Genomic DNA, 26826 nt, shown 5'->3' with positions numbered 1-26826 from the left:
ATTAGATAAGATTAGGAAGTTATGATTAGGATTTTATTTTAAACAATTAGATAAGATTAGGAAATTATGATTATGATTTTATCTTAAAGAATTAGATAAGATTAGATAAGATTAAGATTTTATCTTAAAACAATTAGATAAAATTAGGAAGTGAGAGTATTTAATGTGTTTACTCTTGCGCGGTGTGGGTAAGAGTGAGTGAAGTTACATTATAAATTTATTTCTAATTGTAACAATTGGTATCAGTTTGATAGGTGACAACAAAAGAGCTTGAGACACACATGGATTTTTATGAGAAGATTGTCTCTGATCTTCAAGAATCAATGCAAAATTCGTTCGCGATGATACACAAATCTATCAAGGGACTGATTGTTTCGATTGCAACCCAACATAAGAGACCTAAAATCACAACTAAGGATGAAAATCATAGTGGGACTCAGGAACCCATGGTCTCAATGGTGGATAGGACGCAAATCCCTTTTCCCTCTTTTGATGGTTCTAATTATCGAGAATGGAAGGCAAAATCCGAACAATTTTTTGAATTGGAGAAGAGCAACAAAGTCGGTTGACAAAGGCATTACATGCAAAATGTGAATAACAAACACAAAACGTGACGGCAAATTTTGCAAGACGTGGGCAATCAATTTGACACTAGTGCATTCAACAACCTGATGGCAGAACTTGCGAGACTGAAGCAAGAAGATTCCTTAATTGAGTATCTTGAGAGATTTGACACACTTTTGACTCGTATTGCTATATCAAAAGAGAGTTGGCATTGAGTATCTTGAGAGGTTTGACACATTTTAGGTTTTGTAACAACTTTTATCTTTTGGTATGTGAATATTAATTGACAATATTAACTTTAATATGATGGAAGGATCATTTTTGAATCAATTTAAAAAGATGATGAACTAAAATAAACTTTAAAAAAATAAAAGACCAAAGATCAAATTAAATAAAATAAATAAGATAAAAAAACTAAATAGATCACAATAAAATATCAGTAAACTATAAGATTACTTTAAGATAAACATTAAGTTATTTTATAATAATTATAACTAAAAATACCTCTATAATTAACATATAGATTAGCCTAATAAGCTGCAAAAAAAAAAACTTTTTAAATAAAAACCTTAAAGGATATCTGGGCAATTTATTTTAGCCTTCTTATTACAAAAATTTCAGCCGAATAAATTTTAAAATCAACGAAATAAATAACAAAATGATCAAAAGTAACGTAGAATGAAAATCACTGATACAAAGCCTAAAAATTAAAGGAAACCGTCGGTATAGCATCAAATTAAATTTTAAAGAGCCTTTTGAGTAAAATTACAATCATCTCGTTCACTATTTTCCTACTTTCCCTTCATAAACACTAGGGAACAGCTAATTAGCAAGAACAAGTTTCCTACACCAGCGCAGACAAAAATAATATCTGTTGCAAAAATTTGCATTTGAAGCTCTTCAGGTAGGTCATAGCCTGTATACAGGTTCAATTCCAAGGAGATAAAAGCATTGTCTCATCACAGTCACTGTTGCTTCACATAGCAAGAGTCTACTAGTCTCCTCAGGCGACCCCACAACCTGCCAAAGGTAAAACAAGTTGAATTTCATGGCTTCAATCTAACATCATTCTTTCCCGTTTCACTGAACATTGCACCTAGGATTCTATGACACCCAACAAGAAGTAATATTTGAGAAAGTTTTAAGGCGAAGAGAGAAATTTCAGCTGATAACCCACCATCAGGTATTTATAATCAAAATAGTAATCTATCTTTAACATCTTTCGCAGTAAATACAACAGTTATGCTACTTGGCGATTTTATGCATACCACTACAACAAAACAGGAATAGGAAGTGCATAGAAAACAGCATAAAGTTATGACTTTAGAAGTATACCTGGCAATTAGTATAAAATTTTTTTGTAAAGATTTCTGTCAAATTATAGAGGTATTCACACAGCACATTGGGCAACAAATTGGTCAACGACTCCTCAAAAACCTGAAAGAATAAAACAACACAGCCGAAATATCTTCGTAAGTATCTTCTGGATTATAAAACAATATACAGAAATGTCAAGATAGCATAGCCAAAAATATCCAAAGTCTTTTATTTAAAGAAAATGGAGTTCCAGTAACAAAATTCAAAACATTACTAGCATGCAAGCGTCTAAAGCTCAAGAATAACTTGTGCTATTCACATTTCCTACCTCAGGAAATTGTATCAAATGAAGCCCCAATGCACGTTCATCTTCATGATTCAACACTATATTCCCATTCTGTCACGCAAAGTTGTTGAAAATGAAACATGTATTAAGGAATGTGCACAAGTTGATGATACTCGATATTCAGTTGACTGACTATATATACAAAGTCATGAAAATTATAATAGATGAGAACAAAATTGACTAGCAACAAGTCAACCCTAGCAGAGTGTAAACAAAGACAACTCTTATTTTGTATTGTCAAATTAAGGACAAGTTAGAAAAACAATTGAATCGAATATTAGATTATTATGACATTTAATAAAGTAGTAAATCATCATCCGGGGAAGAAAAATAACTTACTTTCTTTATTTCTTCTATATCTTTACCAGATTTCCTCATAATAGAACAGATCCTAGCATGCGCATACTGCAAATAAACAGCAGTATTTCCCTGTTTCATGACAACTTTGGATCAGCAAGTTTAGATGGGGATGAAAAGAGAGTTCAACAATAGCAAACAGAAGTCTCAACATTTCTTCTTAGCAGTTCCAACACCCATTGTTAATAAGGTGCTAACAGTTATAGTTGTAGTTAAAAAAGGCTCCTATTTCTTAGGGTGAAGGATACACTCTAGACGGAGATGTGCAACCGATAACCAGTGAAGAAAACATCCAAGGATGTGACTTCAACATATTAACGGTCAGTTATCAATCCAATATTTTATTTTTATCAAAATTATAACACAGTGCTATTTACCATCCATGGTTACCAACCACACATTAATCTCAAAGTTACCCTATACTTCATCTGATGCTTGTTACACGGGAAATAAAAGTGGCACAGCAGCCATAAATAATTGTCAATGATCTAAAAACTTCTTTACTGAACTATGCTAGCATACACTGAATGCACCTTATCATTAAGCATCTGATCAAAGCTGAATGTGTAATTCGTTAATCTGTTGATCCTCAAGTCAGCATACCTGCAAACACAAATTAAAGACACTATCATAAGGACCTGAAAGCCTACAACTCATGTTGCATTCCCATTACAGGCAAAAGTAAACTCCAAGTGAAAGATTTGTCAAGTCAAAGAAAAGCGATATGTAGAATATTAAGTTAACTATAAGCGCACCTCATAGCTGTCAAACAAAAATATAATACCCGGACTAGAATTTAGCAGGAAAATTCACAGAATCACAGAATGGTAAAAACCCAATAAACTCATATATTTAGTTCTGATTTATTTGATTTAGCACTTACCACATACAACCAGAAAACACAAATTGAAATTAGTATGCATTAACAGGATTCAGACATTAGTTCAGAATTTAAAGCACCATATATACTATACAACAGCTTAAGAAAATCCATCAACAGGAAATTATTAGCTGATACATCTCCATAAATTAACACAAGATAATACAACTACAATGAAACAACCAATGACACAGCAGGGGAGAAAGGATTGAGTTAAAGAAGCTTACTTAACAGCCCCGTAACCAACTGCTTCTGCTGTCTTTTCGATCTCTTCCTCAGACCAATCTTTAACAGCATCTAAAAGTGCATATGATTTCAAAGATTAATCATCTAAGTGTCTAGAATCTCAAAAAATGGGATTCGAAAGAACACACACTCATACAATATAGTCAAGCAAAAACTTCCTTTCGTTCATGCTTGCATGCAGACAAGAAAGAAGTAAAAATTGCAGTAGGTGACTAGGCAACTAGTACTTTACCACGCTCGAGGAGGGAAGCTTTACAACGCCTTTTGGCTTCATCAAGCAACTCAACCAATCTAACAGTTTCACTGCTGCGTGTCCGAAATCGTTTTCCATCTTCCCCAAGAACAAGACCAAAACCAATATGAGTACATTTGGGGAACTCATTTTCATGATTTGGCAGCCATCCTGCACGCCTAAAGGCCTGAAAGAAGATTTGAGGGAATGTCTAACATATTTTATCTCATCAGAAAAATGCAAAGTAGCATCAGAAATACATCATGGTCCATGAGCTTTCTCTTTTAGAAAATTGAAAAAATAATGGCAACTTAACAACAACAAATTGAAACATGTCATGGGAATAATGCACAGTAGCACCAGGAATATGTCATGGTTCAAGACTTTTCTCTTATAGAATATTGGAAAAAAAATGAAATGAACAGCAAAAGTATTAGGACAGAAAATAATTAGCCAAGGATGCTATATCCTATCAACAAAAGAAAGAGACATCAATAATCAAGGGCAACTCACTACTGAAAAAAGCAAGTAGAAAGAGCTCTGGTTACAAGAAAAAATCGTGGTAGCCAAGAGAAACCATAAAAACCAAGAACTGAGATATACCTTAAAAACCATATCAAAGTGTTGCCACTGCCCAACATCTGTAACGTATATATTCCACTCAACATTTTCCACATTTAGACGATTCCTACATGATTCAAGTAACTCAGATAATCATTACAGTTTATTTTCTGCAGTCAACGTATTTCCAGTTCCATATTCATATTACCCGCAGTTGTTATATACAGAAAGTTTACATGAAAGGCAGAGTATACAGAGATTCAAAAGATAAGTAAATTTGACATATGCATGTTTGGAACAGATTAATAATGGGGATCAAACATTCTCTCACCATGTCTAATACGTAAAATACGCAGAAGCTGTTTATATAGCTTCTGATGGATGTAGATCGGTTTTGATTAAACAAGGAAGCAAACATGCTGATGAACGATAACCAATTTTGACCACTCAAGTGATCCAGCAACTTTAACAGTATGTGTGTGTTTGTTAAAAAACTGAAAGTGCAAACTAACCAAAGTGCTGCTAGATCAGTTGAAGAATAGTTGTAGCCACCATCTCTTTTCACAGCAATAATTGGTATATTTACACCCTCAACAAATATCACACGAGCACCATCATCTTCTTCAATCAGTCCTAAATTATCCAATCTCTCCAAAGTTTGAGGGATTAAATCATTATAGTAGCTCTCTCCCTGTAACCAAATATATTATCATTCAGTACTCAGTAAAATGACACAATTATTCAATCAAACAAAAACATATAATTACAACAAAAATCTATTTATTCAATCTACACTAATTTATTGTTACACTTTATGCACGTCATCACATAATCAGCTCAAAAACAATGCTTTTTAAGCTGAAAGGTTGATAATTTTGGCTACAAATGTCAAGGCCAGTAAATGAATTGTGTTTCCTACAAAATTCTCATCTCAATCTTAGTTGACAATAAAATTGGAACAGAAAATCTAAGTTATCAAGCAGCTTCTCAGAGAAAAAATTATTCATTTTTCTTAGGCTAGTTTGAGAACAGACACAAGACTTAATAGAAACTAGAAAGAATATGGGAGATCTGGTCAAAAGACAGAAATCTAATCCAGAAAATACTAACCATGAATAGAGTTGGTAGTGCTGTAGTGCTTATATGACTCATTAAAAAATAAAATAAATATTAAAAATAAAAAAGCTTAGAATATCCCCCCCCCCCCCCCCCCGGGGAAAGCAATAGACACAGTTGAACTCAGTCAGTAAAAAAAGGAAACTAGAAGCCTTACCCTTGCTTCCAATCGAACTCCAAGACGTTGATAGACCTTTTCAAATTCAGCCTGACTAATATCACAAATTTGCTGCCATGCCCTGTGATACTTTTCTTCTCCACTCTGAAGCCAAAATTAATACATATATTAAATTTAAAACCAAGTTCGTTAAGATATTACGAACAAAGGAGGAAAAAAAGGAAAGCTCTCAATATAATTTACCTGGAGCCGGACCACTGACTGTTGTGCCCTCAACTTAAATTCAGGATCATTATCAAACCTCACTTTGGAGGCTTTATAGAATGCCTAAAAATGCACCATCTCTCACAAATTTCAGAATCACTAATGATAATTCACTTATCCAGTGAAACAAAAAGCTTCATAATAGAAATATATTTGACAAAAACAACCAAGTTAAAAACTAAGTGACAGTTGACGAGAATATTGTCCCTCAAGACCTATAAGCATTTCCATTTCAAGGTTGATGGTTCATCAGTTATAAGAATTGACAAAGAACAACATTAATAATAAAACATAACCCAAACAATTGTTCTAACTTCACTCCTTTGCTAATTAGCTTCTTTCTACTTTTAATTAAAAGAAAGGTGACTGACTATAGAGGTATAGAACTGATTTCAATCAGCAGATCCATTATGCCCAAAGTTTATTCACAAACAGAGCATAGAATAACCATTTAAAGCAATACATGCAGATAAAACAGATCACTTCTTTTTCAGGCACCGATTATTTTTCTTTCACGCTGTTGCATGTCTGAAAATAAAACCTTGTATTTCCTAGTTACGGTAAATGGCTATTATAGCAAATTAATTTCTAGATTGTCAAATAGAAATTCAAATGGTGACTGCCAAGCTTATATTTGAACTGTTAATTATATTTTGCATCAAATTGCAAGATTCATAGACAGTGAAAAAATACTTCAAAAATATCATAAAGATAATATATAGTGTTCAATGTAATAAATACTAATTTTAAACTAGAACTAGAAATAGATAAAGCAACCTAACCATAAGTCTTCTAAAACAAAATTACTAGACATATATGATATTATAATACAAACTGATGGGTAGTTGAATCATATCAAATTGTAGGATTCGAATCGTGAACCATACGATTCTAATAACTATGTTTGGATTGCATAGTTTTTACTTCCATTTTGAAATTAGAAATTAATTCAACAACTGAACTCAAAAAAGAATGCCAGGTCTGAATAAAGAAATATCAAGAAAACAATGTAGGATTAAACATCTAAATAAAAATAAGAATAAGAATAAATGGAGACAGTTCAATTCATCTATTTTCTCACCTGAAGATCCCCAATAGCTGCTTCATTAAAATCTTCTGGGTTTGGATAAGTGTCAAAGAGGTGTGCTATTAGCATCCCAAACTGTAAACAAATGCATGGACTTTGAGCCATATGATACCAATATCAAAATGAAAATTGTTTTATGATTCAAGCAAATATGTCACACAAACAACCCTATAAAAATCAATGTATATTCCATATTTAGCAACTAATTGAAATAGTTCAATATCTAAATTATTTTCTTTAGACAGAGAGAGAGCAGTGCTTTAGGACATTAATTTCTTAAAGCTACACAAGAGAGCATAGTATTACAGAACACATCTTAGAAATTGGTCTTAGGGCCCAACTCAACTTCACAAAACCAGCTTATAAGGTGAGGACTTTCCAAGTTTTATAAGCTCTATTTAAGTCATATCTCTAGTCAATGTGGGACTAAAAACCACCCTTGGGGCTGCAAATAAGGCAGCCCCCAAAGAGGCACAACTAAGGTGGACTAGGGGCAATTAAGGCATCTTTACAACACTCCCTCTCACACCCAAGGCTAATGGCCAGGAGCATGGCAATTGGGGGAGGCCAAACAATGGATCTAGATTCTAGGATAGGCTATGATACAATCTTAGTAACTAGTATTAGGCCTAACCAAACCTCACAAAACCAGATTGTAAGGTGAGGGCTGTCCAAGCTTATAAGCTCTGTTTAAGTCATATCTCTAGTCGATGCAAACTAAACAACACCCTTCAGGCTGCAACTAAGGCAGCCCCCAAAGAAGCAGCAACTAAGGTGGCTATCCAACAACACATATCATACCTTCATCAAATTAGGAAGGATGTAATACATGTTCTTGCTCATGAAGACAATTAGAAAAGCAACTTACATCAGCCACTGTCCCAAACATAATTAGTGTCAAGCCTAGTAATGCTAACATACATAATTATGTTAAATTACTGTTGCAAATATGCTACTCAATGCCACAAATTATATGAAGGGATCTACTTTTCAGTGTATGTCAAAGATTTAGTCACAACAAGTCACATAAACCATTTAACCTTGGATTAAACATGCAGGATTTTCATATTCACAGCACAGATAGCATTACTTTAGAAGATAATTCTACCTGAGTCCCCCAGTCACCAAGATGATTTCTGCGGATAAGAGTTTCCACACGTGAAAATTCAAACATGCGAGCTAATGTGTCCCCAATAATGGTAGATCTCAGGTGTCCAACATGCATTTCCTTTGCTATGTTAGGTGAGGAAAAATCAACCAGAACTGTCTTCACGGGAAGTCGAGGTGCCCACTTATCAATACCATCAATCAGCAACCTCTCTAACCTCTGCAGGAGGGATTTTTTTGTTAAGTACTAACAGAGAGTGGTGAATAAACTAATAATAAAAAAATGAGAATCTTATAGCACCCTTGCAATCAATGAACACAATGTTTCAGACACACCCGCTCCCCCAAACAATAAAAACAGACTTAAATAATGTCTACATACCATTTCTAACTAAAGATTATAAGATAGAAAATGCAATCACCTGCGCTATCCACTTCTTCGACAAGACAATATTCACAAACCCAGGACCAGCTACAGAGCATGATTCTATCATTTCAGACTGCGGAAGATGGTTAAGTATGGCCTACACAAACAAAAACACACATTTATGATCATTTTCCAAAAAAAAAAATCAAAATCAATAATTAGTAAGGTGAAATGCAAAAAAGTAAGGGAATTAATTTTGTCTCACTATATATACCTGTCCAACTGCCTGGGGACCCCTGAATCCTGTCTGCTTCCCTTTCATCTTAGCAAATAGACCCATTGCATTATTACTGCACCACCATACATGAAAATGTCCACTAGTTAGCATCTTAACTTTACCAACACAAGGCGCAACTAAATTAAAACCCTAAATGCATATCGCAATTCACACATAACTAACCATTGATAATCAGCGAATTTAATACCAGCTTTGTTGGCAGCGCAAGGATCAATAGAAGGCACAACATCGGGTTCATCAGGCACGGTTATCCGGAGAGACTCCTCAAACTCCTTCGCCAACTGCTTCTTAACACTAGCTGGACAATCTACTTCCTGCAAAATCATATCATTCCAAACAAACAAACAAACGCGTAAGCTAATTAAGAAAAAATCAAAACAACAACAACAATAAAAAGAAAAACAATTGCAAATTAGTTGGTTAGTTTGGAGATGGAAGAAGCTGAGTGAACTTACAACATACGCCATGGAAATGGAAATGGAAACGGATTGTGGTTCTTAAATAGCAACGTTCGGTGAATCTATTTGCACAAAAAATGATAAGAATCGAACGAATCGACGTTGTGTTAAAAAGTAAGGAAATGAAGAGGAAGAGAGAGGTGAGTTTACAGAAAACGAACCAGAAGCAGAGAAGAGTGAGTGTGTTGTGTTGAGGGAGAAGAAAAAGAAATGATGGGAGCGCGATAACGGCGCAACTGTGAGCGTTTTTTTTTTAACTTCCAAAACAGCCCTAACCCTAACGAACACTGTTGCCGGTGGCCGGTGGCTGTTGACGTGGACCAATATTCAGGCCCACCATTGAGAGGGACTTTTAATAACACCCTTCTTCTTTTTTTCTTACAACTATAACACATTAACACACTTCTTTATTATTAATAATAATAATTAATTAATTAAAATTTGAAAACTATTATATAATTTATCTAGTATTATTCTAAGGGTAAGATTCTCATACAATTTTTTTCAAAAAATAAAAAAAAATTGTGTTTAATTGCATCACTGTAACTAATAAAACATGTATGAATATAAAGTATATATATATATATATATATATATATATATATATATATATATATAATCTTATCCTAATTCTTACATTTACATCAACTAAAAATTATGTAATTATATTTTGTAATAATTAATTTATCATTTAAATTTTGATTTCTATTGGATAAAAAAAATAAGAGAGAGAAAGATAACATCAATGAAATGAAAGACCAAATAAATTTATTATTATTTTAATTATTGATCTCTAAGTAGGGTATTGGGAGGTTGAGTTATGTTAATTTTGTTAAATTTATGATTCAACTTAATTAAAATTGTCTAAATTAAATTGGGTTGAATTTGGATAATTTTATTGTGAAGCCTAGACTAAATTAATCCGATCATAAATAGATTGGTTTGATTGAATTAATAGGAACTGAATATTCAATATTTTTAAATTTTTCTAAAACTATATTTGAAATAAGGATGAAAAATGTATATAAATTACTTTCAAGTTAATTACTTTGACACTTATGTGATGTTATATCAATATTTAATGATCACTAATGTTTGATTTTTTAATTTAAAAGTATATATAAATAATGGTCTTAATATTTTTTATCTCTTAAATTTAGTCTAGTGTTATTTTTATCTCTTAAATTTAAATTTATTTTTTACTCCTAGAACTTTTAAAAGTGCTCTTTTTAGTGTCTCCTCTAATGAAAATATTTTGCATCCAAACTGGAAAACAACCATCAAGAGAGACTAAAAAGAATAATTTTCTAATTTAAGAAACTAAAAAAATAAATTTAAATTTAAGGGATAAAAAACAAAAATAACCCACTTTTGAGAGACCAAAAATATATTTAATAATAATAATTTTAATAACATGTCAAATCAATAGGTTGAATTCATAATTTAAAAATTAAAACTATTATAAAAAAATATCTTATTCAACTCGTACATAAACATGTTGAGTTGAGATGAGTTCAATCAAAACACTCAAAAAAGCTATTTCAAAGTCTATTAGGTCGATTTAAGTCAAATCAGTTTACAGTTATTTGTACCTAGGGGTGCCAATAAATCAAATTAACTCAAAAATAATTGAAAACTCGATTTGATAATTAACTCGTTAAGAACTTAATTCATGAATCAAATGAGTTGAACTTGAACTAAAAATCGAGATTGTTAAATAAATGAGCCGAATTTGAGTTGTGTGGTTCAACTCGTTTGCTTCGTGAATTCTCTCTCTCTCTCTCTCTCTCTCTCTCTCTCTCTCTCTCTCTCTCTCTCTCTCTCTCTCTCTCTATATATATATATATATATATATATATATATATAACGTAATTGATTGAGTTTTCTATTATTTTATATATGTAGGATGGGATAGTTTTTTTTTTTTTTGTAGACTTTAGTTGTAATTATATTTTTTTATTGTCACACGTTGTGGCCCTACAAGGCTAATAGAATACCTTGAGTTTTGCCTTCTTAATCAGATTAAACAATCGTTTTATCTAAAATCTACTAATAAATTAAGAAAATGAAATGTATATGATTTAAATTTTTTTACCATTGATTCATGTGATTTGAGCTGGACCAAGTTGTTTGTGAGTTTTAATAGAATCAAGTTCAAGCTGGAAAAAATGGTCATGTCGAATTTTGAGCTGAGCTAAATATTAACGAGCCGAGTTAAACTAAATTGAACTCAGATGAGCTTGACTTATTTTCAGCCTTAGGATGTACCCATGAACACCCCTTATCTTTAAATATATATTTTATTATTATTTTTCTTTTCATACTTTTTGTAATTATTTATCAAAGGCATTAATTTAAAACTTTTAAACTAATTAAAAATATTTATTAGTGTTGGATTAGTTGGGAATCTATAAGGGGTGAGTTGAATAGATTATTTTCAAAACTTTCACCTAATCATTATTTAGATTCAATTAAAATTAAACCCCTTGTGAAATCAATTTTTTTTCAAAAGATTTGTTGTAAAAGATTAACAACACAATGAATCAATGAATTCAAAAATCTTAGAAAACAAAATTTTATGGCCCACACATGTTAATTTCAATATCAAGATTTATCCACAAAACTAAGGATTTGACAAAGAGAGAATCACACACATATTTTATAGTCCTTAAGAGGAACTACATTTAGTTGTTTTAATTATACTATTAAAGAACTAAAGTACAAATATCATACACAAGCAATTCCTTAACAATTTACTTTTTCCTTGAACCTTGCAAGTGAAATTCCAAAACCTTGTTGAACCCTACAATACGAAATTTCAAGAGTTAAAACCCTATCAATTCAAAATTCATTGGTAATCCTAATCAAGATTAAAACCCTATCAATCCTAACTCAAAATTGCTCGATAGCGTCAAACACCAATGGATCCTTATCCACTGGAGTTTGACGCTATCAAGCATTTTTGTCGGTGGCTTGTACATTGGCGACGCCAACGAAGTGAGGAAGCTATATGAGAGCGACGAATTGCACGAGCTGATCATACGATTGCCAAGAGTCCTAAATTGATTGTTGACATGCTTTTCTTGCCAGTCATGACAGATAATGAAACTATAGGTGTGAAAAACTTTTTGACTTATAGAGGGTTAGTGTTACTTGATCAAAATAAACTTAATAAGAAATGAATATTGTTGATGCCTAATACTATTTTTATTTACTTAAAAAATGTGATGGGAGATTCTTTTCCCATATCTACTTGAACACGGAGAAAGTCATGTTTATTGATTGTCATGTTTAGTATAGTCATTTTTCCTTTTTGTCTTTTCTTTTTCTTGGCAGGTGTGTACAACTTCAACCATTTAAATTATTTATCTATTTTCTTATTTTTTATTTGCACACCTGGTTACAACATTTTTTTAATACTAAAGTTCATGTCCTCCCAAGTCCCAAGTATATAAAGATTTAAAATTTTATTGTTATTTGTGATGATGATATACAATATGCATATGATAGGATGAAATACAATATGGTGTCACTTTATATGTTTTCCAGCTATTTACTCACTGTTACCGTAACTGTGGGTGATCCCTTCATAACTTAATGACGATAATATTTCCTGTTTTCTTCAGGTTTGCATCCTCATTTCAATATTCTGATGCTTATGTGGATGAAAGGGACGTAGAACTCTTGGTAAACGGAAAACCAGGATTGTTGTTGCAGTTGATGAATTATGTACCCAAGAGATGAGAGAATACACAGATATCTTTCAACGTAAGGGATAAGATGGGAGGAAGACTCCTCAAAGTTTCCACGTAAGGGGCACATATATAAAAACCATGGTGCACCCTCATCCATTATCAGTATTCACTCACTCTTACAAGAAAAGAAACTAAAGATAGAGCATTAAGTGCATTCAATCATGACATTTTGATACAAAAGTAAGTTTAGTTAGTCTAAGTTAAAGATTAATTAATTTATCCTTTAAAAATGGATTAATTCATTTAAAGCGTAAAATTATTAGAGTGAAATTTATTTGTTCTAAATATGATTATTTTAGTTAATTCACAATTGATTATTATTTTTACCACAATATTTTGATTAACTCCCCTGTATAAAAACCTTGACATGGGACACTGGGACGGAGTGCATGAGTCATAACTGGTTCGTCGTTCATGAGTAGTATTCAAATCACTCCTTTTAAATCTGGGATCACAATCGATTAAATAAATTTAGCGGCAACAAAATTTAGATGCAGTTTTTTTAAGCCAATTTGACTTCCCATCATGGCTTTTGTGTTCATGTTTCATTTTTGACAAATGGTAACCCATCCAAATCATTAAAGGAATTATTTTTTTTTATTGAGATCGTTAAATCATATTATTCAGACTTTTTTTATGTTCTCCTAATCTCTATATTAAATAGTTTTTTTAAATTCTTTAATTTCTCAATATTTTTTTGTTTTTTATATAATCTTCTAAACAAACTAAAAAATCGTCTAATTTTTCTTTATTTATACTTATTTTTCATCTTTTTTATAATCCTTCTCTTCCCCCACTCCAAAACTAAAGATACTTACTAGTCATGATCTTAGGTGTTTAATTTAAAGAATAAAAATAAAAAAATAAAAAAATAAAAATTTAAATTAAAGTAGAACATAAAAAAATATGAATCTCATAAAAAAATACATTTTTTCCAATATTATTTCTCTTGTAAGTTTTATTTAATATAAAAAAATTTAAATATATTTTTTCGTTCTTATAATTTAATATTTTTTATTGTTTTCTTTTTAATAATTTATTTTATTTTAATCCTTGTAAAATATATTTTATTATTTTTTATCCTGTATTTTAGATAATATTTTTTTTCTGTTTAAAATATTTTTTTACACTTCAAAACGATTTAAAACACTTTAAAAATATCGCATCCTATAGAGACTGAATAAAAAAAACAACACTAAATTACTTTGAAAAAAAACATATTTAAGTTCAAAAAAATTATAAATAGTTTTGGATACGAGTGCACTTCCAACTCCAAGACGATATATGTACAAGTGCCATGCTACTACCAAATACCGCAGATAGATCAGATCTATAACAATCAATCACAGAAAACGCTTCTTCTCCGATTCGCTTCACATTATTGAACACGAAAAAACACGTTTCGCCAATTACTACTATTTACAGACCTGGCCACCGGAAACCACCGCGTTCACACGGTGGCGATCTCCACCGGATCCTCGAAGTTCGGGTCCTTGGCGTCCATAGCACCGTGCGGCATCTCAACTTGCTCGTAGCCGTGGCCGATCCACGTGAACTTCCCGCCGTGGCCTCCCTTCTTCGGCGATCCGCTCAGCCCCGTCGCCGACTTCCGAGTCTCCGGCGACAGCTTTCCGTTCGCCTTGTGGCTCTTTCCGGCGTCCTTCATTCTTCTTCTTCTTTGCTCTCACAGTGAGTTAGTGAGTAAACTGTGTGCGACTCCAAAACCGCGCTGGTGAGGGCTTTTATATAAAGGAGGTGAGGGTAATTTAGGGATTCACGCAAACAATTTTAAAAATACTTTTTCTGCCTTGTAACGTACGTTGAATCTCTGGGTGCGTGCGTGTTGGAATGCGATTGGAAAGTTGCGATCGGATAAGAACGGTGGGCAAAGATTGTGTGCGGTAAGGTGCATGGAAGGTTGTGCAGCAAAACTGCAAAATTGGCCTCGTAATCTGCATTATTACCCGGTTGGGCCGGTCCATTGAAAGTTTTTTTTTCTTTGTTTAACCAAAAATGTTTCCAATTCATGTTTTTTTTTTCTTAAATATATTTTTAATCTTTTAAATTTAGATCATATTTTTTTAGTCTTTTAAATTTAAAGAAATTGTTATATTTACTTTTCTTTTCTAAGTAAATAGAAGAGTATGTTTTTTGAAAAACAAATTAGAAAAGAGAGTAAATAAAAATTAATGAATATAACATCTGTCAATTTAAATCTGTTTTTTTTTTACTCTTCCAAACTTATAAAATATCCTTTTTCCTTATGCCATTACTAAACAAGGAATAACAAATTCATATTATATGATAATTTTTAACTGGCAAAATTATTTGTTCATCAGTAAAGGGCTTTTTAACCTTCATACCAAATCTACCAATCATAGTAACTTTAGACCACCTCCTCTCATCCAACAAACACCACATTACACATTAGCAAACATTATGATCTTGAGCATTTTTTGCTGCATTAATGAGAATTAGCTTCATCAGTTCCTGCCTACACCTCCATTGGCACCATAACAAAAACCAAAGTATCCAATAGAGTAATAACATTAATTAAATAAAAATAAAAAATAACCCACAAACAGAAACAAAGTAACACAAAATGCGTCGTTGGAAACACCGTGACGAAAAATTGTGACAAACTCTTGTGCTTTTAGTTTTTAATTTTGTTATAAATGATTCTGTGGGTTAAAAAATTGTTAGAAATCTTATTTTAAAATCCAAATTTAAAATTAAAATTTTAACAGCTAAAATGTAAACTCATTATTTCTTACTTGACATATGCTAACGCCATGAGGAAAAAGAAGTGCAAAGAGCTGCTTTTTTTTTTAATTTAAAGGACTAAGAAATATAATTAAATTTAAAGGACAAAAAAATATGATTCAAATTTGAAATATTAAAAATATATTAAAGTATTTTTTATATGCATATTTTTAGTGTGCTTTAAAATAAATGTTAATAAAATTGATTTTGATTAAATTTGATTTTGAAATGATGTGATTTATATTTGAATGTTTTATTATAAAATTAAGTTAAAAATAAGATTCAATTCTAACACATAAATTGTTCATCTCATAATTAATTATAAATTCTTGTTAAACATATAAAATTATATTTAAAATTAAATCTAAACTCAGAATTTTTTTTCTAACACCAAATTAAACACGCACTTAACCTGTAATAACATAAAAAACCTTTCTTTTTCTCATGACTTTCAGCTGTGATACCATCCTTCTAAAAAAAATTAAATTAAATTATTAACTAATATAAAATGAAATGCATTTGGAAATGTAAAAAATTGGTGCAATTTTTGTTAATATAAAATGGTCTGTACTCTGTTGAGTGGTGGTGGCCCACTGGTTATCTTCAACGGGGGTGAGCACACAGCACACAAAAACGGCTAAAACCATAACAAGAATGGTGTTTGGCTCAAAAAAAAAGAAGAAGAAGAAATGTTAGGGTTAGGATGCTTAAACCTCAATCGATTCTCTCACTTCCCATCCCCTCCCTCTCTACCATCCTCTCGTTCCGGTCAGTTTCTCTCGTTTTCTTCAATATCTACTTCAACGCCTTAACTCAATTCACTAACACGGCCTGGTTTTTTTTTGAACGACAGATTTACTTAAGGTTGCGTCTCGTAGATTCGCTTTATCAGTGACTAAAACGCAGCAATCTCCAGTCACTAAGCCACAATCCACCTCCACCGCTATAATTGCAAGTTCATTAATAAGTTCTCGTTCCTATTTATTTGATTTGATTTGATTTCATTGTTTTTTTTATTTTTTTTTATTTTTTTAGCTGCAAATGTTAGTTGTTAGCTTGTTAGTTTTTGTTATCGGGGGATTCAAACCCATGCCGTATCCCTCCCTCCCTCCCTTCACCCTTTATCACCAAGCCAACCTTATATCTCCCTCATTGTTTTCTTTGTGATAAAATGGTGTTGTGTTGTGTTCTGTTTGGAATGATATTAGGAAATAGATAACCCGGCCAGTGTCAAAAGGCAATTGGCGCAGCTGTTTGACTTGTCTCTGAGGGCAACTGTGCCCGATGAGCCAGATGTTGTGCCGTTAATTGATGCTTGTGCTGTTAAAGGTGGCGTCAAATTTGGTGATTATCAATGGTTAGTTCACTCTTCTTTTTTTTCTCTCCTTGTTGCATGTATTTGAATTTTGAAGTGAATTTCAGGTTTTGATTGGGTTTTGCATTGTTCAAAACTGATATTGTTATGTATATGTGCAAACTGAAACTAAGAGTTTTACTTGGTGCAGTAATAATGCAATGGGTATATGGTCTAAGATGAAGGGAAAGCAGACAGGATTTAGGGGTCCCCCAGCAATTGGTCAGGTATGATCACAACTAATTCACTCACTTTTGTGGCATTTTCACCACCTATGTGTGCTCTTTTTTTATTCCTCTTTATAATTATTTATTTGTGATTAGAGTTTGGTTTGTTGTTGTTAGATGGTCATCTGTATGTTTTTTGTATGTGTAGGCTATCGTTAACAATCTTCCTCCATCTGAAATGATAGATTCGTGCTCTGTAGCTGGTCCTGGATTTGTCAATGTTGTATTGTCAAAGAAGTGGATAGCTGAGGTGATGGCATTTTCTATCTTATAATTTTAAATTAGAAATACTATGTACATAGTGTGTAAGTCTTTATTTATTTATTTTTTTAATTTTCAATGGGGGTGGGGGTCGGGTCTGAGTCATAGTGTTCATTGATTGGAAGGGTGAATATGTGAAAGTTAAGGTTTTCACTTTGTTTGGATGTTGAACTTGTTAAAACATTTGTTAGTACTTAAAAGCAAGAGAATTCCTACTGCAGAGCTTACAGAGAATGCTAATTGATGGTATCAATTCATGGGCACCTCGACTTCCAGTCAAGAGGGCTTTGATTGATTTTTCCTCACCTAATATAGCAAAGGAAATGCATGTTGGCCACCTGAGATCTACCATTATCGGTGATACATTAGCTCGTATGCTTGAATTTTCACGTGTAGAGTGTGTAATCCGTAGAAATCATGTTGGTGACTGGGGAACACAGGTATAATTTAGTTCTAATATTGTGCTGTTTTTGTGCCATGAGTTTGAAAATAGTGCATGTTTAATCTGATGATAAATTATTTATGCCATTGCTCGTCACTACATCTTAGGTCAAAGCTAGGTTTCTTCATATAAGGCACAACTTTGGGTAATTCATATGCAACAGTCATTTAACTTGTCAAGCTTATGTCGTTAGCATATCTGCATGGCTTGAGAAAATTGCTGATATAAGTTGCTATATAATTCTTTTAATGATCAAGTACATTTGCATCTCACTGTGTGTCCTCTGATATTCGTCTTTGTTGTGTAACCTTGAAAAATTGATGTCCTAAGACACTGCTCCCCCCTCCCTTCCAATAAGGAAAATACTTTAGATATTGCATTATTTCAATTACTCATCAAATTAGCAATGTACATTGATTTCTTATAGGGATATCCTTATGACATATTTGCTTGAATGATAAAACATTCCATTAGGAAAGTTCTCATTTTAATATTGGTAATATAAAGCTCAAAGTACATGCATTTGTTTTGTAGTTTGGGATGCTGATTACAAACCTCTTTGAAAAATTTCCAAACCCAGATGATGTTAGTGAAGCAGACATTGGAGATCTTCAGGTGAGAAAATATATTAAAATAAATTTCATTTCAATTTTTCTTATTTAGGTGTTTATTTTGTTGTTATTTCTTCATTCTGATCTGAAAGACATTGTTGTTGGGTAAAATATGTTTAGTCCCTCAACTATTCAAGTTTTTGTTTTTAGTCCCTCTACTAAAAGTCTTGGTCCTTGAACTATTTTCCATTTGTGTTTTGGTCCCTGCCGTCAAGTTCTCCCATTAAATGATGACATGGCTACTGATTTGTGGCAGTTTTTTTTTTTGAGGGGGTTAAAAACCTCTAGAAATTATTTGGCAGATTTATTTAAAATTTGATTAACCATTTTCTGGCGGTGAAAAACCGCCAGAGACTGCTTTTTTTTTTTTTCCTTTTCAAAACCAGGGTGCTCAAAGTTTCAATAAGGAATTAAGGATACAAAAATCATTATGGTGCTCAAATTAGATTTCAGTGAGAACACAAATTTTGTTTTTTTATTTATAAAAGAAAATAAACATAAACAACCAAATATCATTATGAACTTGACGATCCTATCTTATTAACTTCAATTGGATATTAGGAGAAATTTTCTTCTTTCTCACTTCATGCCTTGCGCCTTGTGAAAAATTTAATCCAAAGAGACTTAATATAAGAACTAAGCGTTCAATGATCTTTAAGTTTTAAACAAATTGAGAGCAAAACGAACCAGCCAAATTGTATTGGCAATAATACTTATGAACACAGTATAACTTACCAAAACCTTATGAAAATATTTAGTGAAAAATATCATAATGAATAAGAACTTATGAATACAGACATCTTTTGCACTTTGGTCTCTGCAACATACGCAAACTCATCACAGGCAGAGGCTATGACGACGGGATGGGATTATCGGCGGCATCAGGGTGGAGTTTCTCAGTGGCGGTTAGGATTATCTCCCCAAACACGTGATGCCTCCTCCAATTCGTAACCCGGAGCACGTCCTCCACAAGACGCAGTGGCTGGCTATATTCGCTCTCTTCGGTGCTTGTTCACTCTTTGCACCACCTCACTGTCAGATCTGAGTGTGTTACGACCCTGTTTGATGTTGTTGGAGTCAGATCTGAGTGTGTGCTGTCACATATGCTCATCGGTGAGGTGACACAGGCGGTGGTCAGATCTGAGTGTGTGCGAGATGAGCGGCAACGATGTTCAGATCTGAGTACGTGCGAGATAGGCAGTGATGATGTTGTTCAGATCTGAGTTTGTGCGAGATGGCAGCGGCAACATTGTTGAGATCCGAGTGCGTGCGAGATGAGAGTGTGTTCCCTCTTTTTTTCAATTTCTATTTTTGATGTTTATAACTACCTTGGTAAGTGGTTTAAATTCTTCTTCCGTATTAGATTTCTTATTGTTTTGATTGTTTTTGGTGATTGTTGTTGATTCATCTGGTAGATGATACTTTTGCCATATTTTTTTTAAATAAAATAAAGTAATTTCTGGCGGTTTTTAGTTCCCAGAAAAAAATTGTCACAAATCAGTCGCCACATCATCATTTAACGGGAGAACTTGATGGTAGGGACCAAAACACAAATGGAAAAATAGTTTAGGGATCAAGACCAATCAACTTTTAGTTGAGGGACTAAAAACATATTTTATCCTTGTTTTTAATTTATTTGCTGCATGCTCATTGTAATTTGTAATTGTATTCATTTCATAATGGAAGTAAAAACTATGAATTCAAAGTTATATATAAATTATTTTGCTACAAATACCATTAAACCTAGCTAGGAATATAAATTGCTATTTTCCCTTGACAAAAACCCAAAAAAGGAGCAAATGATTTTCTCTACATGTAGTGTGCAAATAGTTGTTTCATGTTTTGTTGGTTAAATAAATTTTTTACATAATAGATTTGCTATCTGAAATAAGTTCCATTCTTCTATTGTCACCCTTTTTTTTAATGTAGAAAGAAGAAATAAATGGGATGCCAGAGATGTGGATACAAGCTTCAGAAGCACATAGCCTTCATTTAAGTAGAAGTGAAACAAAGAATATCAAATGTAAGTTTAGTAGGAGACCCACTAATTCTAGCTTAGGGGTGAAAATTAGAGACATTATCATTCCACATGCCACACAATTTTAGTATCTTGGCCTGCCATACAAAATGATGAGGGAATATAAGATGTAAACCGTAGGATTCAATCGGGGTGGGTTGAAGGGAGGAGTTTTTTGGGTTTTGTTTGTGATAAAAAGTACTGCTAAAGTGAGAACGAAAATTTTACCACATAGTTAAAAGACATGTGATACTGTATGGGATTAAATGCTGGGCAATAAAGAGCCAACAAGAAAATAAGCTCAACGTTGAACGAATAAGAATGTTATGAACTTACAATGGATGAGTGGGTGCACTAGACAACTTAGAATTAGGATGGATGCATTTAAGAGAAAGTTGGGGTAACACCTATTGTAGGAAAGATAGTAGAATCTTGCCTTAGGTAGTTTGTGCTTGTGTAGAAAATACCTTTAAAAGCTCTTGTAAAGGGAGCAGATCAAATGGAGGAAAGTCCAATAGTTAGAGGTAGAAGGGACCAAGAAAAACTATTAAGAATGATTTAGATTTAAATGGTTTGTCATTAGACATGATCCACATCAATCGATGCATGTAGCTGATCCCACTTAGTGGGAGAAAGTTTTTTTTCTTCTTTTTTTCCTATGTTGTTGTTCAATAGAAAGAAGCTAAGGAGTGAAGTTAGAAATAAGTATTTAGGTTATGTTTGGTTATGAATATTGTTTTTTATTAACTTTTATAAATGATCCATCAACTGTGAAATGGCAATGTGTACTGGTCATGAGGGATAATGATCTCATTAATTGTCACTTAGTTTCTCCATATAATGATGATGAAGCATTTGTTTTTACTGAAAAAGTTATTATTGAACTCATGTTGGTGCATTTTAAGGCATTCTATAAGGCTTCAAAAGTGAGGTTTGATAGTGATCCTGAGTTTAAGTTGAGGGCACAGCAGGCAGTTGTCCGCCTCCAGGTAAAACATATGTTAAGATTTTTCTCTTTTTGCCTCCTATTGACTAGATATTGGGGAACTTGGATTTTAAATTTTATGTATGTCTTGATTTTGATTTCAGAGTGGAGAAATCAAGTATCGCAAGGCATGGAAACAAATTTGTGATGTTAGTAGGGCTGAATTTGATAAAGTCTATCAACGCCTTGGAGTTCAATTGGAGGAAAGGGTAAGGGTTCTAGTTTCCTTTTTCACTGGCTCTTTGGAGTTTAAGTTGTTTAACAATGATGTCTATTCTTTTGTACCTTCCAGAAGGAATCTCTAAGACTTCTTTCAATGCATTGCTAGACCACTAAAAATTCTATGAAAGTATGCATGCTTAATATTTGTTGAGTTTGTTAGTGACTCTTGCAGTTGCTGTGCTTTTTATTCAATTCACAATGTAGCTTAGATTCTGTCTTTTAACCAGATCTGCCATAATCTGTCTAGTAAAACTTGTCTTTTTTTTGTTCTTCTATGACCAAATGTTTGATTGGTTTGATCAAATTGCCTTAGGATTTGGGAACCTTTGTAATTTCTCTTTGGCAACTTTGGTTTTTTGTTGGAATTATATTATCATAAGGATTTTGTGCAAAACATGACTCCTCCGTATGCTTGATTGATTTCCAGGCTTTAGCCTTTGGAGTGACAATTATCAATATCACAGATGAAAGGGCTTGTTTTCTGGCTGTCTGTCTTTTATACTATGTGTGCATACAGTTTATCGATAAATTGATTGAGCATATGTAATTTATATTGCAGTAATTAGAGGTGGTTTTACTTGAATGAGTAACCGTGATGTTTTTTTGAAGTGTACTGAATGGTGATGTATTTGGTCTCAGGGAGAGAGCTTCTATAATCCATATATTCCTGGGGTTCTGGAGAAACTAGATAATTTAGGACTGATTGAAGAGAGTGATGGCGCGCGTGTGATTTATGTTGAGGGTGTAGACATACCACTTATTGCTGTGAAAAGAGATGGTGGATACAACTATTTTACAACTGATCTAGCATCACTTTGGTTAGTTTTACTCTTTCAGTTTTTATGGACATACTTTGGAAAATCCTGTTAGAGTTGCTGGCTCACTTGAGTACCAAACTTGTTATCAATTATTATGTAAAATTTATTCATATTGGATGTTTATATACTCTGCTTTTCATGTAAAATTTGGGATACCTATTTTTATTTGTCTGCATTTTTTTCCAAGTATGGAACTGGAAAAATGAGGAAAACAGACTGTTTTGTTTATCTGAACTACTTGAACCATGTAGGTATCGTCTAAATGAAGAAAAACTTGAGTGGATTGTATATGTTACAGATATTGGGCAGCAGCAACACTTTGATATGCTATTTAAGGTATATCTCAAATTATGATTTTCATGGTATGTTATGGTTACTGCATCAAATTGTGTCAGAACCCTTTTCTACTTGTTTTTTCCAGTAGCAATTTGTCCTTGTACGTTGTGTATTGACTTGTCTTTGTTTTTCTGATATTTATGTCCAAAAATCTTTTTCATATTATTTCTTCAATTTTTAAAAGAGAAAGTCATGGACTATGATATATTACTTGAGCTGCTGTTGCCAATATTCCAGTGAATTAAAATGTCAAACTTCCCATTTTCCTTTTCAGGCCTATAGGCGTGCAGGTTGGTTACCAAAGGATGAGAATGCATATCCAAAATGTACTCATATAGGTTTTGGTCTTGTTCTTGGGGAAGATGGAAAACGATTTCGGACTCGCAGCAGTGAGGTTGTTCGATTGGTTGATTTACTTGATGAAGCTAAAAGGCGCTGTAAAATTGCCATTCTTGAACGTGGTGAAGCTCCTGTGCTCTTTTTACTTCTTCCTTGTCTGCATGCAAACATCCATGAATGAAATTTCTGTGTGATTAAGATTTATTAATGTTGCCTATTTTAAATTTCATTTAGTGAGATTCTAGGCACTAGACAATTAATTTTCCAGATCCTATGTTCTTTTAGATACAGCTAAAGATTGGTCTGAGGAGGAGATCGAGAAAACATCCGAGGCAATTGGTTATGGGGCCGTTAAGTAAGCTCCTTTAACTCACCTAGTAAAGGCCATAGATGTTGGACACTTTGTAACTGTTTTGGTGCTTCTCGAACTGTCATTAATATATGCTTTTGCTGATTTAAATAAAAAGTAAGCTCCTTTAACTCAATATTTCCCCCTACTTTAAGAAAAATCAACATTTTGTTCTGTCATGCTAAGTTGTATTTTGCTTCTCTTTGGGCATATTCTTGTGTTAATATAGACAGGTGATTTGGCTAACAAATTCCTGTTAACTGAATATTAAAAGCTGTTATATACTGGGTATTTTATATTCTGAGCCAATAATCCTATTGATATATTTTACCTTTTATCTTTTACTGAGGTTTTTGATTAAATATGATGACTGTGAGCAGTGAATACAATAAATTGCATTGAAGTAAAGCATATGACTTTGGCTAGGTTGTTAACATTTTTGTGGTTTTAGTAACATATGGTTTTGCTTTGACTTGATAAACCTTTCACTTGCAGTTTGCTTGAGCAGTTATACCTGTGTTGGGAACACTAAATGAGTTGTAGGCTTGTATTGTTGCCATTTATATTCATATCCATTTGTGTTTGCAGGTATGCTGATTTGAAGATCAACAGATTAACAAATTACACATTCAACTTTGATCAGATGCTTAATGATAAGGTGCGTTCTCTGTATACAAATTTTGAGTGTATGATTGTGAGGTTTCAGTAAAGAAGCTAGTATAGACCATTATCTATGGGTCCTGTCCTGCTTTTATTTTCCCCCTTAACAAATATCCTCTGAAGTGTACAGTAACTTCCAAGAGTAGTCTGGTTGATATGTGATAACCATGGATAGAAAATATCATCGTTCTTGATTTTGATAAAAACTTGGTAATAAACTATTGATTTGTGAGAATCAACTACCTTTGGTGTTTTCTTTAGTTCTTATGACTTGCAATTGACTCTCTAAAGCGAAACTATCCCTTCAAGGAGCCCGATCCTTTTTCTTTTTTAAAGTTTCAACTACACCACTAACTGTTTGCTGTTTGCTTTTATTAACAATTGCTGCTAAAACAGCTAAAATGCGCCTATGAAAGTCATGTTGTCTATTGTAGAACTCTTAATCCCCCAACAAAACTAACTGTTCTGAAGTTATTTTCGTCTTACTTTCCCGAGTTTGTTGTGAAACAGGGGAATACTGCTGTTTATTTGCTGTATGCACATGCTAGGATCTGTTCCATTATCAGGAAATCTGGTAAAGACATAGAAGAAGTAAAGAGAGTAAGTTTAGCTTCTTTTCTCCCTGGATGATGATGAAAACTGGTTTATTAAATGTTTATTTTTAAAAAGTATTTGATTTAATTATTTGTGTCATATGCTTAATTTTTTTTTATTTTTTTTGTCAGCTCATATGCTTAATTTTACTATATGAGATACAAGATTTGATGCCTAGGTTTATAATGTACCTTGGTTGGCTTGATAAGTATTTGATTTAATTATTTTTGTGTCATATGCTTAATTTTTTTATTTTTTTTGTCAGCTCATATGCTTAATTTTACTATACGAGATACAAGATTTGATGCCTAGGTTTATAATGTACCTTGGTTGGCTTGATGCTAGTCATTTCAGCACTGATATTTTATAAATGTGATATGACTCAATGGTCCATGTGTTTATAATCATCAGTCAGCTAAATATTGTCTTTTGCCCATTTCTTACTGTCTACATGTTTATCAACTTTTTGACAGAACGGGAAAATAGTGTTGGATCATGAAGATGAACGTGCATTGGGGCTTCATTTGCTACAATTTCCTGAGGTAGGATATGTTCTTGAGCTTTATACCTTTGTATACTAGTAATAATTTAGGCTTTGTTACCGGGGTGCCATTTTCTTTAAACAAAAGACTGAGATATCTAGATTACAGCGGTTGGGATTCCTGCATATTGGAGTGTTTTCTAATCCAAAAGATGCTTACCTCGTGGGCTATTTGTACTGTTCTATTTTTCAGGTTTATGAGGAGGCATGCACCTATTTGTTGCCCAATTTCTTGTGTGAATACCTTTACAATTTGGCAGAAATCTTTACAAAAAAATTTTATGCTAATTGTCAGGTATACTTCTAAAGCCATTAACTTATGCTATACATTTACATTTCTATGCTTTTCCCGTTCCTATTTCCTAGTAACGAGAGTATACATAAAACTGTCAAGATCAAGAGTGGTACATGTTAAAAACAACGCACTATATATATCCTAAAGAATTCCTAGGTAAGATTCGGTGAAAGAATAATGTTTAGATGAAACCACGCAGTTTAACTTCTTACCCTTGGCAGGTTGTGGGGTCGCCTGAGGAAACTAGTAGACTCTTGCTATGTGAAGCGACGGTGACTGTGATGAGACACTGCTTTTATCTCCTTGGAATTGAACCTGTATACAGGCTATGACATATAAGAGCTTCATATGCAAATTATTTATCAGATTTTTTTGGGATATACAAGTATAGGAAACTTCACAATGAAAATTGTTCAGGCAAATTCGATCACCTCTTCCCCTCTTCCATTTTGTTAATTGTATTTGAGTTGTAAAAGATCCCCTCTTCCATTTTGTTAATTGTATTTGAGTTGTAACTTTTACGAAGGAAAGTAAATAATTTATAGCAATATTGTTGACAAGGTCCCATGAAATTTATTTAGATGAGTTATATTTTGCTTTACTTGTGTTCCAAGAGAAATTACTAGAAAATGGACGTTATGGAGTCCATTGTACATTTGTACTAAAGAAAAATGCAACTGTACCTGTTCTTTTGTACTCTTAATCTCAAAAGTAACAGGACTCTTTTTGTTGTTTGGAATTATGTTTTGAGGAGTGAATGTGATTACTTTCTGCGTGTTTTGTTTCTTACTGTTTTTTCCTTTTCCTTATTTATTTATTTCATTGTTCAGTAGTAAGGCATCCTTTATTGTATCATATGCCTCCACTCTGTGTTACATCTATCCCTTACACTTAAATTGTTATATGTAGAGCGTTGGGTAAGAATATTTTCAAGTGAAT

At 32.8% G+C, this 26826-nt stretch overlaps 2 protein-coding genes across 3 annotated transcripts; one reads left to right on the top strand and one right to left on the bottom strand.

Moving 5' to 3' along the window:
• Nucleotides 1–1238: 1238 nt before the first annotated feature.
• On the bottom strand, nucleotides 1239–9625 carry LOC114407552 (arginine--tRNA ligase, cytoplasmic-like). Of its 2 annotated transcripts, XM_028370694.1 has the most exons (18): nucleotides 9480–9625; nucleotides 9316–9380; nucleotides 9023–9174; nucleotides 8837–8912; nucleotides 8618–8719; nucleotides 8197–8415; nucleotides 7083–7163; nucleotides 5981–6064; nucleotides 5777–5881; nucleotides 5016–5194; nucleotides 4546–4630; nucleotides 3943–4129; nucleotides 3692–3761; nucleotides 3118–3187; nucleotides 2567–2656; nucleotides 2210–2278; nucleotides 1900–2001; nucleotides 1239–1584 (listed from the first exon to the last, which is right to left on the bottom strand). In XM_028370694.1, exons 2-18 carry the CDS (start codon nucleotides 9325–9327, stop codon nucleotides 1474–1476), a joined length of 1794 nt encoding a protein of 597 aa, XP_028226495.1. In that variant the 5' UTR covers nucleotides 9328–9380; nucleotides 9480–9625; the 3' UTR covers nucleotides 1239–1473. The 2 variants fall into 2 exon arrangements, with proteins under 2 accessions (XP_028226495.1, XP_028226505.1); XM_028370704.1 differs by lacking the exon at nucleotides 9480–9625 and having other exon boundaries at nucleotides 9316–9473.
• A 6802-nt stretch (nucleotides 9626–16427) lies between these two features.
• On the top strand, nucleotides 16428–26676 carry LOC114407542 (arginine--tRNA ligase, cytoplasmic-like). The gene is made up of 18 exons (XM_028370682.1): nucleotides 16428–16604; nucleotides 16690–16787; nucleotides 17045–17193; nucleotides 17342–17417; nucleotides 17566–17667; nucleotides 17900–18118; nucleotides 18655–18735; nucleotides 21654–21737; nucleotides 21838–21942; nucleotides 22595–22773; nucleotides 23025–23109; nucleotides 23384–23570; nucleotides 23734–23803; nucleotides 24386–24455; nucleotides 24968–25057; nucleotides 25525–25593; nucleotides 25786–25887; nucleotides 26109–26676. Exons 1-18 carry the CDS (start codon nucleotides 16526–16528, stop codon nucleotides 26217–26219), a joined length of 1956 nt encoding a protein of 651 aa, XP_028226483.1. The 5' UTR covers nucleotides 16428–16525; the 3' UTR covers nucleotides 26220–26676.
• Nucleotides 26677–26826: the final 150 nt, after the last annotated feature.

The sequence above is a fragment of the Glycine soja genome, chromosome 1, assembly GCF_004193775.1.
Source record: "Glycine soja cultivar W05 chromosome 1, ASM419377v2, whole genome shotgun sequence".
In the NCBI taxonomy this organism is placed as follows: domain Eukaryota; kingdom Viridiplantae; phylum Streptophyta; class Magnoliopsida; order Fabales; family Fabaceae; genus Glycine; species Glycine soja.
The sequence above is the reverse complement of the archived record's forward strand: the minus strand, read 5'-3'. Positions and strand labels throughout refer to the sequence as shown.